The sequence below is a fragment of the Suillus subaureus genome (assembly GCF_016647635.1).
Source record: "Suillus subaureus strain MN1 chromosome Unknown BJ212scaffold_5, whole genome shotgun sequence".
In the NCBI taxonomy this organism is placed as follows: domain Eukaryota; kingdom Fungi; phylum Basidiomycota; class Agaricomycetes; order Boletales; family Suillaceae; genus Suillus; species Suillus subaureus.
In genome coordinates this window covers 912,928-930,548 of record NW_024538561.1, presented here as the reverse complement: position 1 = coordinate 930,548, position 17,621 = coordinate 912,928, and the positions used below count along the sequence as shown (strand labels likewise).

General features: G+C 46.1%; 1 protein-coding gene across 1 annotated transcript; it reads right to left on the bottom strand.

Moving 5' to 3' along the window:
• Positions 1-13,671: 13,671 nt before the first annotated feature.
• BJ212DRAFT_1444962 (uncharacterized protein) lies at positions 13,672-17,165 on the bottom strand (the record flags this gene model as incomplete). The annotated part of the gene is made up of 14 exons (XM_041338035.1): positions 13,672-13,963; positions 13,995-14,055; positions 14,109-14,193; positions 14,229-14,447; positions 14,666-14,727; positions 14,764-14,931; positions 14,988-15,032; positions 15,072-15,201; positions 15,260-15,684; positions 15,706-15,984; positions 16,058-16,239; positions 16,321-16,513; positions 16,580-16,772; positions 17,040-17,165. 14 exons carry the CDS (start codon positions 17,163-17,165, stop codon positions 13,672-13,674), a joined length of 2,460 nt encoding a protein of 819 aa, XP_041197087.1.
• Between the last annotated feature and the right edge of the window lie 456 nt (positions 17,166-17,621).

The following is a 17,621-nucleotide window of genomic DNA, read 5'->3' as shown; positions in this document are numbered from 1 at the left end:
TATCGTTGTCTCCGGACGGGAAGAAAGTGGTTAGCGGGGGTGAAGATGGTGCATTGAGGTTGTGGGACATCGACACAGGCAAAGTCATTGCGAAATGGTTGGGACATACGAAGAGACTGTGGTCTGTCTGCTGGAGTCGAGATGGTCAGCAAGTCTTGAGCGGATCTTATGATGGGACTGCAAGGGAGTGGGACGTAGAGAAGGGAGAGACAATCCTCGGTCCAATCAAGACTGGACACGAATACATGTATGCAGCCGTCTACTCGCCAGACATGGCTATGTTTGCGACGGGCGGAAAACAGCCTTGGGATAGCAGTGATAACAAGTCCCAAGTCAAAATCTGGGACACGAAGACCGGCAAGCTTGTTGCTACTCTTGAAGGACACACAGAATCTGTGTTGTGCCTGGCTTGGACCCCAGATGGAAAAACCCATATATCCGGAGCAACCGATCACTCGATTAGGACATGGAATACAACAACCTGGAAGCAGACCGCAGTGCTCAATGGGCACTCTTACCCTGTTTTTGACATTGCAATGTCTCCGAATGGCCGCATCCTCGCAAGTGCATCCTTGGACCAAACAGCGCGATTATGGAACCTCGACAACAACCGGCCCATTAGTTCGCCCCTCCAACACGCAGATTCGGTGCATTCTGTGTCGTTTTCGGCAGATGGCAAGCTACTAGCCACTGGCTGCAACGACCGAAATGCGTACACTTGGGATATTTCTGCGATAGTAGAAGAAGCTGGCCTCGAAGAACTTCTGTTGGAGCAGTGTGACAACGTATGTGACACTTTCATCGCAGATCTCATTGCATTTAGATTTATCCATTCTAGGCTAATGCTACACGACGTCCAGTCTGTCAGCCAATCACGGCCTCCAATCGGGTACCCCAAGGATTTTTTGACTGCACACCACATCGATATCGTGCTCATGTATGTCGCTCATCTACCGTTGTACTGTTTTTACTGACTTTGATTTTCTCAGTCTTCTGCGCGACTCGACCTCCGTGATACACCATCACGACCCCGCATCTTTCACTGGGTTCGAAACCTTTTCTCTGACAGATCGAATGATGCAGAGATCAAGCTACACGAGCGTGGTTCAGTAGTCGTCGACGTTCCGTCTGCTAAGGGCAAACGTGTATGTCATTTTGTTCTTCTCAAATATTCGAGCACCAACTTATATCACCTAGAGGAACGCATCAGCACGAGAAAAACGGATGGTAATAATTCCATTGAAACCCAAGAACCCTGCTGCAAGCACCTCCCACCCTCCCAATAGCAACTCCACACAATCCAGCGGCGTGGCCCAGCCTCAGCCATCTCCGCAACTACAGGCTGCCCTCTCAACGACATCTACCACACCTCCCGCTGTCACTAACGGACCGAGCACCGATCCTCATATCATAATCAAACACGCTGGGCGTTGGACTCGTTTTTGGGTCTCTATATGTTGTGCCTCCTCCGAGTATACCGACGGTCATCATTAATCTTCCTGGTTAATTTTCTCGTCTTTTGAAATGATCTCCTGCGTCCTTTGAAATGCTATGACGTTAATCTTGTCCATACAACATTGTTTCTTATAATAGATACCCGCACATTGCCATCTGATATGTTCCATTGTACCGCGCAAATACCATTCACTTTCAGGTTAAAACGATCTTCAGATGAGTCCTTCGCCTTCAAATCGCATTACAAGGTACTTGAGAGCATCGGGAGGTGCTTGATCACCTATCATCGAAGTACATATGATTCCAAAAGCAAAAACACAGACAGCAAGGTCGTTTCTAAATCAGTACAGAATGTCATTCTTAATATCGACGATGCAGTAAAATGAAGATGCGCAATCCATCATCATGTTCAAGACAGAAAGAAATAATTTAGCCTAGAGAATACTCATTGTTGACTGGTCAACTATCCGCGCAATGTAGAGTTTCAGTTATCGGACAATGTAGGCTATCCTTTGAGATTGTGGTGGCGACAGACGCCCTGTGGGCATAAATGGAGTTCGAGACGACGCATGCACATACTTGCGGGTTGAAAGCTTCGCTGTTAGAACAGCTAAAGGTAGTCTGATTGGCCAAGACCAAAATTGACATTGAAAGGTTGATATGCGTCAAAGTTTACATATCAAGTCACAAGGGATCGCTGATAAGGGGAAGTGATCATCACGAGTCTTCCCAATAAGATGTGCAGTGCAATTGAAAAAATGTATTTAGATTCTGTAAAAATGATACAGATGTAGATCAGCTCTGGTTCAAGTGCAAGAATGTGGGCAGCGAATCGGTCTAGTTGGACATGTCCCTAACCTTGAGACAAGAAACACTCACCTATAAGCCACCAACGCTTCTCCATACATCCAGAAACGGCGACCTGTACATGCGGGTGAAGTCGATTGAACCTTCGTGAGATTGCCTTTTATGCTCATTACTCGATGTTGAACCAATATTAACGAGCAGGAGTTCGTTCTTGATAGGTTTCGAGAATTTTGTCTGTTTCTTGTCCTCTGTACGAACGCCAAATAAACAATGCAGGAACAAACTAATTCCAAACCCAAAATACCCTTGAGAACGTGATAGCATACTGAAACAGAGGATGCTTACTGATGTAGACCTTTGGGAGTTTTCCAATCACATCTAACACTTGACCAACAAGACGATCCGCTCAGTATGGCGTAGAGTCGATCTTGGTCCCAGCACCAATTAGACCTCCTCGAACAGCAAACTGCAAGTGATTGCTCTCGGCGTGCAGAGAGACGATCTGGCTGAAAATGGGTTTGCAGCGGTCCCAGCCTTGAGTGTCCACAATTCGTGGACGGATCTCGATTTCCTGTCCTAGCCGTAGGATACCAGTGAGCATAGACCACCTGCGACCTCAGCACCAGGTTTGCTGATGTCGAAAGACGAATGTCAATAAAACGGGGATCCGAAGTGTTTACAACGTATTCCTTGACGACGTCGATGTTATTTCAGATACATAGAAATCGAAAGGATGGGTGACGACTGGACCACTGTCCCTATTAATATTGATGAGTAAAACATTACATGTTCTACGTCACCCAAGGACTCACCCTTGTTGTAATATAACTCTGGCAACTCCCGAGTATCGCAACCTCCAACTGAGGGTATCGTTGCCTCCAGACCTCTGGGAATCAACCTTCAGCGAAATGGACTGTTTAGAACCTACGGCGCCTTCTGAGGGCGAACATCTCCTTAGCTATTTTGCTGCTCTGGGGGGGTGATTATAATCCGGCGACAAAGCTATGACGCAAGATTCGCGTGTGGTGACTGTGTGCTGAGGTTTGTGAACAAAGACCAAACGATGAGTCTTATCAATGAGATTTGGGAAAGTTCTGGTGGTTTCCTGTGTACAAATATATAGAAATATGTGTCTTATGCACCGTATGCGAGCATCAATGGGATGATGGCACCTTCGGGTAGCAGTTGGGTGGGGTGAAGGAGATTAAGATGGTGTTAACGAGGATAGCGGAGTGAAGTTGTGTTGAGCAAGGTTGTAGCAATACACATAGAGGGTATGCGGTCAGACCGTTGTAGAATGAAGATTGTGGCTGATGGCATCCCTCGTGATCAGAAATGAAGCTTGGGCGCTTCAATTGCACAGCCTATGCTAGAAGCTGTGGAGTGAACACGAGGATAATACATGTAAAACGTACCAAGTCAACCCTCCGACCTAAACGCCTTTTGTGTCTTGGTGCCAATTCATCGGGAGCAGCTGAGGACCATATTGTTGTAAGTGATGATTTTGAACCTTGTTGTATGAAAGCTGAGACCGAGCTGTGCCCAATAGTTGATTATGTCTTCACTAGCGCAGGAGGCATCAGTGATCACACCCCGCCAGAAATTGGAGGGACACACTAATTCGGTCTACAGTGCCATACATCTGCCAGGTGGACAACGAATGATGACTTGTTCAAATGACGGCTCGCTGCGGGTATGGAACATGAAAAGTGGCAAACAGATAGGAGATGACTGGCGGGACGGAGACAATTCAGTATATACCATAGCGTTGTCTCCAGACGGGAAGAAAGTGGTTAGCGGGGGTGAAGATGGTGGAATGAGGTTGTGGGACATCGACACAGGCAAAGTCATCGCAAAATGGATGGGGCATACAAAAGGACTGTGGTCTGTCTGCTGGAGTCGAGATGGTCAGCGAGTCTTGAGCGGATCTGACGATGGGACTGCAAGGGAGTGGGACGTAGAGAGCGGAAAGACCATCCTTGGTCCAATCAAGACTGGGGATGACTTGCTGAAGGCAGCCGTCTACTCGCCAGACACGACCATGTTTGCAACTGGCGGAGGCGAATGGGCTGGCAGAGACGACAAGTACCCAGTGGCAGTCAAAATCTGGAATGCGAAGACCGGCGAGCTTGTCGCTACCCTTGAAGGACATAAAGGTTGGGTGTGGTGCCTAGCTTGGACCCCAGATGGAAAAACCCTTTTCTCCGGGTCAAACGATCTCTCGGTTAGAAAATGGAGTACAACAACTTGGAAACAAATCGCAGTGCTGGAAGGGCACAATTTTGAAGTCTATGGCATTGCAATATCTCCAAATGGCCGCATCCTCGCAAGCGCATCAGCAGACACAACAGCGCGATTATGGAACCTCGACAACAACCAGTCCATCAGTTCGCCCCTCCACCATGCAAATACTGTGGTTTCTGTGTCGTTTTCCGCAGACGGAATGCTACTAGCCACTGGCTGCACTGACAGCAATGCATACACGTGGGATGTTTCTGCAATCGTCAAAGAAGCCGACCTCGACGAACTTCTCTTGGACCAGCATGACAAGTCTCTACTCGCTGTACGTGACACTTTTATCACAGATCTCATTGCATTCAAACATTTTCTAGGCTGATGCTACACGACGTCCAGTCCGTCAGCCAATCAAGGTCTCCAATCGGGTTCCCCAAGGGTTCTTCGATGGCACACCACATCGTGCTCACGTACGTCGCTCATCTCTCATCTACATTGTACTGTTTTTCCTGACCTCTATGTTCTTAGTCTTCTGCGCGACTCAACTCCCGCGATACGCCACCACGACCCCACATTTTTCACTGGTTTCGAAACCTTTTCTCTGCCCAACCCAGTCGTGCAGAGATCGAGCTGCACGAGTGCACCTCAGCAGTCGTCGATGTTCCATATGCCAAGGGCAAGCGCGTATGTCATCTTCTCCTTTTCCAATATTCAAACCTCATCATACACCACACAGAGGAACGCGTCAGCACGAGAAAAACGGATGGTAATAATTCCATTGAAACCCAAGAACCCTGCTGCAAGCACCTCATGCCCTCCCAATAGCGACGCCACACAATCCAGTGGTGCTGCTCAGGCCCAAACATCTTTGCAAACACAGGCTGCCGTCTCGACGTCATCTCCAGATCCCACTGTCACTAGCACAACTCCAACCACGAATCCTGATATCATAATCAAACACGCTGGGCGCTGGACTCGTTTTTGGGTCTCTATATGCTGTGCATCCTCTGAGTATGATGACGGTCATCATTAATTATTTCCTTGTCTTTTAAAAAGATCATCTTTGTCCTTTGATACACTATAATATCCATCTCGTTCATACAATGATGTTTTTTATATAATAGATACCCACACATCAAACCATTGTTGACTGATATGTTTAATTGTACCGCGCAAATAGCATTCGCTTTCAGGTTTAAACAATTCTCAGACGAGTCCTTCGAATCGCATCACAAGGTACTTGGGAACATCGGGAGGTGCGTGATCACCTTCTTTCACAACGTTTTTGAAGTATATATTATTCCAAAAACAAAAACAAAAACAGAGACGGGAAGGTCGTTTCTAATTAGTGCGGAGTGTCATTCTTATGCAGTAAAATGAAGACGCAGGGTCCGTCATGTTCAAGACAAAGAAATAATTTAGTCCATTGACTGGTCGACCATCCGCGCAATGTAGAGTTTCAGTAATCGGACAGTGTGGGCTGCACCTTGAGATTGCAAAGTTTGTGGTTGCGACAGCAGCCCTGTGGGCAAAAATGGAGTTCAAGTATGAGACAACACACGCACATACTTGCGGTTTCAGAGCTTCCCTGTTAGAACAGTCAAAGGTCGTCTGATTAGCCAAGACTGCATAGTTGACGTTAAGGGTTGAAAGGTTGATATGCATGTAGACGGCATCAAAGTCTACAAATCAAGTTGTAAGAGATCCTGATAATGGAGAGCGACTATCACGAGTCTTCACAACAAAAATGCACAGTGCAATCGAAACAATGCATTTGCGTGCTGTAAAAATAATACAGATGTAAACTGGCTCTGTGCAAGAATGTGGGTAACGAAGCAGTCCAACTAACACCGTTCCACACTGTACACTTCCCCAACCTGATGGAAAGTCAGCAAATGAGTCTACTGAGTCGACGGAGACACTTGCTTACAAATCGCCAATGCTTCAGTGAGATGACAAGCTGAGGAGCAGTTGGGTAGGGAGGGGCAATTCTGTTGACATGTCGACAAGAATAGCGGAGTGAAGCTGTGTCAGACACGGTGGTAGCGTGACACATGGGTGGTGTGTGGTGAGATCGTTGCAACTGACAGTGTGATTCCAAGGCTTGGGCGCTTCAGCTGCACAGCATATATGGTGTAAGCTAGGAAGTGGACACAAGGGTAACACGTGTAAAACATACCATGTCAAACTTCCAGTGTACTTTTGACCTAACGCTCATTGTGCCTTGTGTCAACACATCGAGACCTGCTGAGGAACATAATATTGTAAGTGATGATATTGGACACTGTTGGATGAAGGCTGAGACGAAGTTGCACCCAGTAGTTAATCATGTCTTCACCTACTACCGTTGGAAGGCAGAAAACATCAGAGATAACACCCAGCCAGAAATTTGAGGGACATACCAGTCACGTCCTGGGCGCCATACATTTGCCAGGCGGACAACGAATGATGACCTGTTCAAGGGACGGCTCCCTCCGGGTATGGAACTTGAAGACCGGCAAACAGATAGGAGACGAGTGGAGGGACGGAGAAAGTCAAGTGTGGACCATAGCGTTGTCTCCGGATGGCAAGAAAGTGATTAGCGGGAGTATGGACGGCGAACTAAGGTTGTGGGACATCGACACAGGCAAAGTCATCGCAAAATGGATGGGGCATACAGCAGGAGTGTGGTCTGTCTGCTGGCGTCGAGATGGTCAACAAGTCTTGAGCGGATCTAACGATGGGACTGCAAAACAATGGGACGTAGAGAGCGGAAAGACGATCCTTGCACCAATCAAGCCAGGAGACGGGCTTGTGCAGGCAGTCATCTACTCGCCAGACACGACCATGTTCGCGACTGGTGGATGTGCAACCGAGCCCGATATCACAGCTGGGTCGTACAAGTACCCAGTCAGAATCTGGGATGTGAAGACAGGCGAGCTCGTCACAACTCTTGAAGGACATACAAATGGGGTGGTGGGCCTGGCTTGGACCCCAGACGGAACAACGCTTATCTCCGGATCATACGATGACTCGATTAGGACATGGAGCACAACAACCTGGAAACAAATCGCAGTGCTGAAAGGGCACACCCGCTTTGTCCATGGCATTGCAATATCTCCGAATGGCCGCATCCTCGCAAGCGCATCCGCGGACAACACAGCGCGATTATGGAACCTCGACAACAACCAGACCATCAGTTCACCCCTCTACCATGCAGATACCGTGTTTTCTGCGTCATTTTCCACAGACGGACGCCTTCTAACCACTAGCTGCTGTGACCAAAATGCGTATACATGGGATGTTTGTGCGATAGTAAAAGAGGCTGGCCTTGATGAACTTCTGTTGGACCAGCACGTCAAGTCGGTACGTGACACTTTCATCACAGATCCCATCACATTCAAACATTTCTAGGCTGATGCTACACGACGCCCAGTCCGCCAGCCAATCAAGGTCTCCAATCGGGTACCCCAAGGATTTTTCGACGGCACACCACATCGTACTCACGTACGTTGCTAATCTCTCATCTACATTGTACTGTTTTTCCTGATCTCTATGCTCTCAGTCTTCTGCGCGACTCGATCCCCGCGATACACCGTCACGACCCCGCATTTTTCGCTGGATTCGAAATCTTTTCTCTGCCAGACTCAGTGGTGCAGAGATCGAGCTGCACGAGCGTCCCTCTGCAGTTATCGATGTTCCATATGCCAAGGGCAAACGTGTATGTCTCCTTCTTCTCAAATGTTCAAAACCCCATCTCATATTACATAGAGGAACGCGTCAGCAAGAGAAAAACGGAAGCCAATTCCATCGAAACCCAAGAAACCTGCTGCAAGCGCCTCACGTTCTCCCAGTAGCAACGCCACACAACAATCCATTGGTGCGGCTCAGGCCCAAACATCTTCGCAAGCGCAGGCTGCCGTCTCCACATCCTCTGCTGCATTTCCTGTCACTATCACAACTTCGCAAACCAATTGTCGTGCAACGATAGAAAACGCTGGATGCTGGACTCGATTCTGGCTATTTTTTTGTTGTATATCTCCCGAGTATACCCATGATTATCATTGATATTATGTCCCGTCTGTATTCTTGAGATGTAGATTGGCTCCGGTCACATCAAATGCAAGAATGTAGTAGTGAATCAGTCCAACCCCAACATCGTCCCACGCTGTATACTTCCCAAGCCTGATGGGACTCAAGTCAGCAAATGAGTCTACTGAGTTTGCAGAAATACTTGCATACAAGGCGCCAATACGTGTCGAAAGTGCGACCTTCACTCCGACCTTACCAGTACATGACACGGCGCGTTTATGGAACCTTGAAAACAACCAGCCCATTGGTTCACCCCTCCACCATGCAGATGGAAAACCACTAGCCACTGGCTGCTGGGACAAAAATGCGTACACATGGGGCATTTCCGCGATAGTAACAGAAGCTGGCCTCAACGAGCTCCTGTTAGACCAACGCGACAACTTACTACTACTTGCTGTATGTGACACTTTCATCACAGATCTCATTGCATTTAAACATATGCATTCTAGGCTGATGCTACACAACGTCCAGTCCGTCAGCCAATCAAGGTCTCGAATCATGTACCCCGAGACTTTTTCGACGGCGCACACTTCAGTCACCCCCAAAAGTATACCTATTAGGTTGATAGTCCTGTATACATGTATTAACCTAAGAGGTGTGATTCCTCTGGTTTTTCCCATTGTACTGTAGGTATGGGATAAGTCCTATGGGACAAAGCCAATGCTTTCCCAGCCCACCTGGGACATAATTTTGTGAACATTCCCATGGGCTTTCCCTGTAATGTGAGTGGTGTCAGGAGTCTTTTGGGCTGATTTTTTTTACCATATTGGGGGGGTATAGCTGGGATCATTAGGGGGTATAGGGGTCATGAAGGTGTGGTATAGGGATCATAGGAGGGTGGTACAGGGACCATCAGAGGGTAGTATAGGGTGGTATGAGAACCATCTGAAGGTGTTATTGGAGACCATTGGAGGGGAGTATAGGGATCATGATGGTCTGAATAGTGTGATCCCCAAGTGATGATTCTGTAGGCGTGGGCGAGTAGCTGAGACCAGGCATTGGTTGATCAATATTTGAACAGTGCAATCCCCAAGTGATGATTCTGTAGGTGTGGGTGGGTAGCTGAGACCATGAATTGGTTGATCAATATCTGAATGGTGCGATCCCCAAGTGATGATTCTGTAGGTGTAGCAATTGGAGGGTACCATAGGGTGGTATGAGAACCATCAGAGGGTAGTATAGGGATCATGATGGCTCAGTATGAGAACCATCTGAAGGTGTTATTGGGATCATGGTAGGGTGGTATGAGGATCATGAGTATATCTGCTTAAGTGATGATATGTCATGATGGGATTTCCCCGGCCACATATACTCATGTTCAGAATTTCCTGGCCATATATATGCTCCAGCCAGGACTTACCACCCACATATATTATCAAGTCAGGGATTCCCAGACCATCAAAATTCTTCATTCAGGAATATCCAGACCACATATATTCTCAAGCCAAGAATTTCCACACTCCCTTATTCTTTGGTGGGGAGTATCCAGGTCCACATACTGTCCGGTTGGGGATTCCCAGAACATATATATTATCACATCAGGAATATCCAGACCCACATTGTCATGTTGGGGATTCCCAGACCCTCATATTCTTCAGTGGGGAATATCCAAACCCCCCATATTGTCAAGTTGGGACGTCCCAGCCCACATATATTCTCATGCCGGGAATTCCCAGCCCACCGAAATTCTGCAGTCAGAAATATCCAGACCCCACATTGTTGGGTCAGGGAAGTCCAGACCCCCATATTCTTTGGTGGGGAATATCCAGACCCCCCATATTGTCACGTCGGGGATTCCCAGACCATATATATTCTGCAGTTGGGAAGTCCCAGACCACCCAAATTATTCAGTTGGGAATTCCCAGTGTGCAATAGTAACCTGGTTAGTCAAGTCCCTACACTTGGAATTTGCAGACCCCCCAACTCTTCGTCAAGTCAGGAATTCCCTGACCATATATAGTGTCAATTTGGGAATTCCCACCCCACCAAAATTCTTTAGTTGGGAATATCCAGACACCCCAAATTATCAAGTTGGGAAGCCCAGACTACATACAGTGGCTCAAAAAACTGTCCGCATGTTTTGACATTTTTCACTATCTATGATATTGTGTGAGAACAAACAAATGCCTCAAGGACATGCTTATAGCACATTGTAGTATGGCTTCAGGGCTTTCATTTGAGCCCTACACCATGGGAATCGGTGGAGATATGGTGGAGATACAAGGCTCACAAAATGGTGACTCATGCAGACAGTTTTTTGAGCACATATTAAAACTATATAAAACATCATTTATGACACCATAACAATCATGCCACCATTAAATAAATTATAAAGTGGTGTCATTATGTCATTTTAAAACCATATCTAACTATACAAACCAAAAATTTCCATATTTCATGGTTATATTCACCATGAAAGCCACCCTCCCTGCTCAAAGGGATAATATCCTCTCTCTTTCCTATTTTGGCCTCTCTGCTTGTCAAATTTCCTCTAGAACTGGAGTATGCAAGTCCACTGTGGCCAAGTTCATCAAAGAAAGTCACACAGACAAGGAAAACTTCTGTGAAGGGTGTCCATCCAAGCTCACCTCTACTGATAGGAGGGCTATTATTCAACATATCACTACAGGAAAGGCTGATAATGCTGTCCAGGTCACCTATTACATCAATTCCACCATCACATTCCCTGTCTCTTCACACACTGTGAGAAACATTCTCAAGACAGCTCATCTCAGGTCAGTAACAAGGAAGAAAAGGCTTTCCTCTCTATCACACATATGCAGAGATGACTAACCTTTGCCTTAGCCCATCAGAATTGGATTACATGGACTGGAAGCATGTTATATGATCATATAAGACCACAATAAATAGGATTGGGTCAGATGGCAAGGTATATATGTGAAAAAAGAAGGGTGCTAGTCCTCTCTGCATATGTGTGATAGAGAGGAAAGCCTTTTCTTCCTTGTTACTGACCTGAGATGAGCTGTCTTGAGAATGTTTCTCACAGTGTGTGAAGAGACAGGGAATGTGATGGTGGAATTGATGTAATAGGTGACCTGGACAGCATTATCAGCCTTTCCTGTAGTGATATGTTGAATAATAGCCCTCCTATCAGTAGAGGTGAGCTTGGATGGACACCCTTCACAGAAGTTTTCCTTGTCTGTGTGACTTTCTTTGATGAACTTGGCCACAGTGGACTTGCATACTCCAGTTCTAGAGGAAATTTGACAAGCAGAGAGGCCAAAATAGGAAAGAGAGAGGATATTATCCCTTTGAGCAGGGAGGGTGGCTTTCATGGTGAATATAACCATGAAATATGGAAATTTTTGGTTTGTATAGTTAGATATGGTTTTAAAATGACATAATGACACCACTTTATAATTTATTTAATGGTGGCATGATTGTTATGGTGTCATAAATGATGATTTATATAGTTTTAATATGTGCTCAAAAAACTGTCTGCATGAGTCACCATTTTGTGAGCCTTGTATCTCCACCATATCTCCACCGATTCCCATGGTGTAGGGCTCAAATGAAAGCCCTGAAGCCATACTACAATGTGCTATAAGCATGTCCTTGAGGCATTTGTTTGTTCTCACACAATATCATAGATAGTGAAAAATGTCAAAACATGCGGACAGTTTTTTGAGCCACTGTAAGTAAATGAACTCAGAGATGAGGACTCATACAAGGATCAATAAGCAAGATGGAACAAGAGGTAACTGAAAGCTGGAAGGCAGAGAATGCCTAAATGGGGATAGGTGCAGGACATTGGACAGAGGGTGGGAATAGGTCCGGAGATCTGGGGATCTGGAAGACAAGGTGGATACAGGACTGGAATACAAGAAGGTGGATATAGTCCAGAATCTGAGATGAGGTGAAGTCCAGATGTCTTGCTGGATGAAGTGCGCATAGGGTGGACAGGATAGGGTTGTACGGATCAGGCTAGCAGTGAGGATCCAGAGGTCTGGAGCTCAGGGGTAAATCTGGAGTGTAGTTGATCCTGCTGAGGTGTGGAGTACACAGCAGAAGGGGATCTTGGAATGAGTTGGATATGGGGCCTGGACGTAGGCTCGGAAGGCGTGGGAATATGATGGAACATGGGTCTGGATTGTGGGATATGACACAGACCATATATATTCTGAAGTTGGGAAGTCCCAGGCCACCCAAATTATTTAGTCAGGAATATGCAGACCCCCCTTATTGTCAAGTTGGGAAGTCCCAGGCCACCCAAATTATGTAGTTGGGAATATCTAGACCCCCCTGATTGTCAAGTTGGGACATCCCAGTCCACATAAATTATTCAGTTGGGAATATCCAGAGCCCTGTATTGTCCTGTTGGGATGTCCCAGACCATATATATTCTGACATTGGGAAGTTCCAAGCTACCCAAATTATTCAGTCAGGAATATCCAGACCCCTCTTATTGTCAGGTTGGGACATCCCAGTCCACCTAAATTATTCAGTCGGGAATATCCAGACCCCCCTTATTGTCAGGTTGGGACGTCCCAGTCCACCTAAATTACTCACTTGGGAATATCCAGACCCCCCTTATTGTCAAGTCGGGACTTCCCAGACCACCTACATTATTCAGTAGGGAATTCCCAGACCCCCCTTATGGTCAAGTCAGGACTTCCCAGACCACCCAAATTATTCAGTTGGGAATATCCAGACCCCCTTATCATCAAGTTGGGACGTCCCAGACCACCCAAATTATTCAGTCAGGAATATCCAGACCCCCCTTATTGTCAAGTAGGGAAGTCCCAGTCCACCTACATTATTCAGTAGGGAATATCCAGACCCTCATATTGTCATGTCAGGTATTCTCTGACCATATATATTCTCAAATCATGAAGTCCCAGACCCCCATATTGTCAAGTTGGGAATATCCAGACTTGGTTGGGAATATCCAGCCCCCATATCATCCTGCAAATTCACTGAGTTGCCAATGCTCTCAATGTGATCCAGAAAAACAGCATTAATGGAGTTTACTTTGGTTAATTTGAAGCTGAAATGTCTTACAGTTGACAAGTCATGCTGAATATCTGTTACTCTCCTCATATCCAAGTGTCTAATACTGATGAAATTCATTGACACAAAAAATTAATACAAGGTTGGAGAAGATGGCACATGTACTTCATCCCAGTACTCTAGGTCTCCTTTGGAATCTGATTCCACAATCCAATATTCATTTGCATATGTGACTTCCTCTATTGCTACCATCAACTCATCATCAACTCCTCCCTCATCGATGTCATCATTGTTGCTCTCATCCTCTGACAATTCCCCCGAGTCAGCATTTGCAGGCTGCACAGTTTTTGCATGGTAAAGTGAATGTCCAGCATGGGCAATATCAGTGGAGGATGGTCCCCAACTATCAGGCATTTCCCATGCACTGGGTATGGGACAGTACTCTTGATTGCCACTCAAAGCACATGAGGGATAGCTGTGCAGCACACTTCTCAAGGTGCCATGCCACATCAACATCTAACACCATATTTTAGGACATACCAACAATAACGATTAAGTAGGCAACTCACTTGCAACTTCTTGAGCCTCCTGAAGTGCAGTCCACTCTGTGATCATGCACTCTTGCATAACACAGTGTTCGCATCTTAACCTGTCCTCTTCTTCCAAACAGCGGTCCAAGATCAAGTAACAGATGAATTCCCTGACAGGACATTGTCATCAGCAAGCCATCGAGGTGGGTTCACAGTCTCATCTTCCAGACCTACATCTTGCCAAATGTCATCATCAACATCCAGCTGAAAGATACCATCACATGAGATAGGTATGGGTGGAATGGCATTAGCAGGCACCTTGCGTCGATGTATCAGCATATGCAGTTGGTCGCACAAGGAGTTGTATGTTGAGACAATCTTGAGGATTGTAGGTTCTCACTGCTTGATGGAGGCCTCTGTGTGATTGCGTATGTTCAGTTCTATAACTCAATGTAAATCATTAATATGAATGAAAAATAATTAAATGTACCATTGACTGTGTTTCGATAGGACCGTTCCAATTTTTCCAGCTTGAATTTTCATTGTCAGAGTCGCTCTTGAAGTCGCATTTTCAAAGCATGGGCATTCATATGAACTTGAAGATAAACATTCTTCTTCAATTTTTGCAGATCAGCATACTCTGAAACACCTAATGTGGCTCATCTCCACCCAAGGGTCTCAATGACCTTGGCACATCGGGCATGTGCATCATGAAGCTGGAGATTGAAAGTAGTCATGTTGTCAACATTGTTGCTAATGAGCTGATGTTCAAGTTGCTGTATGGTGTTCTGATGGCTTTCAAGGGTCTTTTCCAATGCAAGAACACCCACAATAGCCTCTGCAGCTTTATGTTTAGATCTGCCTGTACACAAAAATAAATATGACAGGTTGTTGAATAAAATCCAGAAAATTACTTACAAGCTATCGGCTTTGTCTGATGAGCTATCTGGGCTGCCCACTCCTCTCAGAGGATGTCCTCATCAGACCCAAGATCCCTCAGACCATCCAGAGCCACCTGTTTCTTCCTCTGGCAAATCATCCACTTCCACACTAACCATTGCCCTGATGCATCCAGAGACTTGAGAGCCAAGTAGCACACTTGTACATCCAGTACAAATAACTGCTGGTGATACTAAAGAGAAAACATTCAGTACCAGCCAGCATGAAACATACAGTAGCGTGTAACATACACCAGAAACTCGAAGCACTGGAATGAGATGTTTCAAGGCACTCCATAGATGCTCACAGCCCTCTCCATCAGATAGCCCAAACCCAGCACACTTTCGAGGGTGGTAGACAATTTGACAAGGCCACTGGTGACCATATGCATGAAACACAGATATTCTGAAGCTGATATGTGATAGAATAGAGTCATCCAGGAAGCCCCACTTCCAACAACTATGCTCAAGTTGACATCCAATGTCATATAGCAACCCCACCAGCATATCAGGCAGTAGATGCTCGAAGAGCCACTTCACTAATGCAAGGGAGTAATATTGCTTCTCGCCAGCAGAGGTCATGTTAACGAGCCACAGCACTCGATTGTGTCGACAAAGTAATGCCATGAGTCCAGTGTCTGCAAAAAAGCATGTACTTGCTTTTTCGCGCTTTTCATCTGCCGCCACAAAGGACTCACTGCACCCATCCAAGACAGACACTGGAATCCTCATCCTGTCCTCATACCCATCGTGAACCTCTTCAGCTGGCTGCCTTGGTTGTTTGTGTGTCCCAGTTCCATCCCCACAGCAGTCATTGACATGGTCTTCCATCAACTTGACTTCGTGTTCAGGGATAAAAACAGTTGGCATGTGGTTAGGTGGATCTTGCATGCTACCATTTCGTGGGTTGTTGGAGCGCTTTTGGGTGAAGCAGGCATCAACACAAACAATGTAGTCGACCCTAATGAAATGATGAGCTAAGATATAGAGTGAAATTTAAGTGTCTTATGTTGTGGTCAGATCATGATGCTGCCTGCCAGTCATTCCCACCGAAGCACAGAGGACAACGCAAAGAAAGGTAAGCACTTGGCTGACTTAGTAGTTGTGGTGTGTTGGTTGTTGCTTCTGCACCAGCGCGCCGAGATTTAGAGATAAATGTGGTAAGGTAGTCCGATGCCATTATGGTCAGAACAGTATACCAATGATATGCATTGCTAAACCAGCATCTAAGACTGTCCTATCGACTGGAGTGAACACAATGACACAATGTAAACAGCAATAGACTGACCTTGGTGTTCAATTCATAACCTCACTCATTCAAAAAAAATTCTAGCACATTGCACCATGCAGTTGAGTTGGGAGTCATCTGTACAAACAGATTTTTTACTAGCTCCAACACATGGATGTCTACTGCAAGAGACAGGGTAACAGGAGCACATGCAAATAACCCATGTGTCATGAGTTGGAGTGGTGCTGGACAACACTCGCAGCAGGTAATGCTGATGACTTGCAAACCTAATATTTATGGCAAAAATAAGTGAAGATGCTTGCACCACAAAAGACAGAATGCACAGTCAAAGAGTACACAGGTGACTGCCAGTGATCGCAAGCGACAAAACACACTGCAATGCAAATTGTCTCTGGTGAGGAGACCAAGGTCAGGGTTGGATTGCAAGGATTCTGATTGCTGGCAGTAGGCAAGGTAAGGTTCAATGAGGGAAGGAATGACTTCTTGAGACCATCTCTGCCATTGATTTTGCTTCTTCTGGAGGCCAGACAGATGTGGGTGTGGAAGGTTGATAGGACCATCGGGCTCATAGAGGAAGTTGCTGAAAAGAGGTTCGTCGGTGATGAAGGGATTGTGATCTGGAGGATCAGCACTGCTAGGGGAATGCGGGTGACTTTGATCCTGGGCAAGCAAGTGTTGAGATGAAGATGAAATAGTTTGGGTAAAGTGCTGCCGGCCAGGTAGAACAAGAAGGGGAGGTGCAACTGAGTGGTAAGTCCGAGAAGCTTGGCATTTGTGACGAACCATCCACAGTTCACAAATGATAGTCATTGGCTGCGAGTCTGTAGGAGTCACAGGTGGTGGGTGATCAGAGTGGGGATGTGACGAGGGACCTGCATGACAGGGTCGTTTGGGACACTGCACAGCCATGAGACACGTAGTCTCAATGTACAAGTGCTTGAACCTTCATTTCAAAAGTGCCTATTGGGAAGCCCAGCACAAATAATTAGGCTGGAGTCAATTGTGAATTGTATCAGCAATCTAGAAAACTTACCTGTGAGACTGAATTAGTGCATTTACATGTGCCAAGTGTGGCATATATGACTGAATGATACTCATGTGAACAGTAAACTTGGTCAGACATACGAAAAAAAATACTCACTGATGACAGTTGCTAACCCTGGTGTGGTTGAACTGATATTTACAGTGAGATCTCAAGAATACAGTCGAAAAAATCACTTACCAATTTTAAAATGAGTCAGGTAGGATTAGTTGTTGGTGAAAGCACATGGTACTCCCAAGAGAGTCTTCAACCCCATTGGTGCAACAATGAGAGAGCAGCCGGGGCGACTCTCCAGATGCGAAGTCTAGGAGATTGCTTTCAGT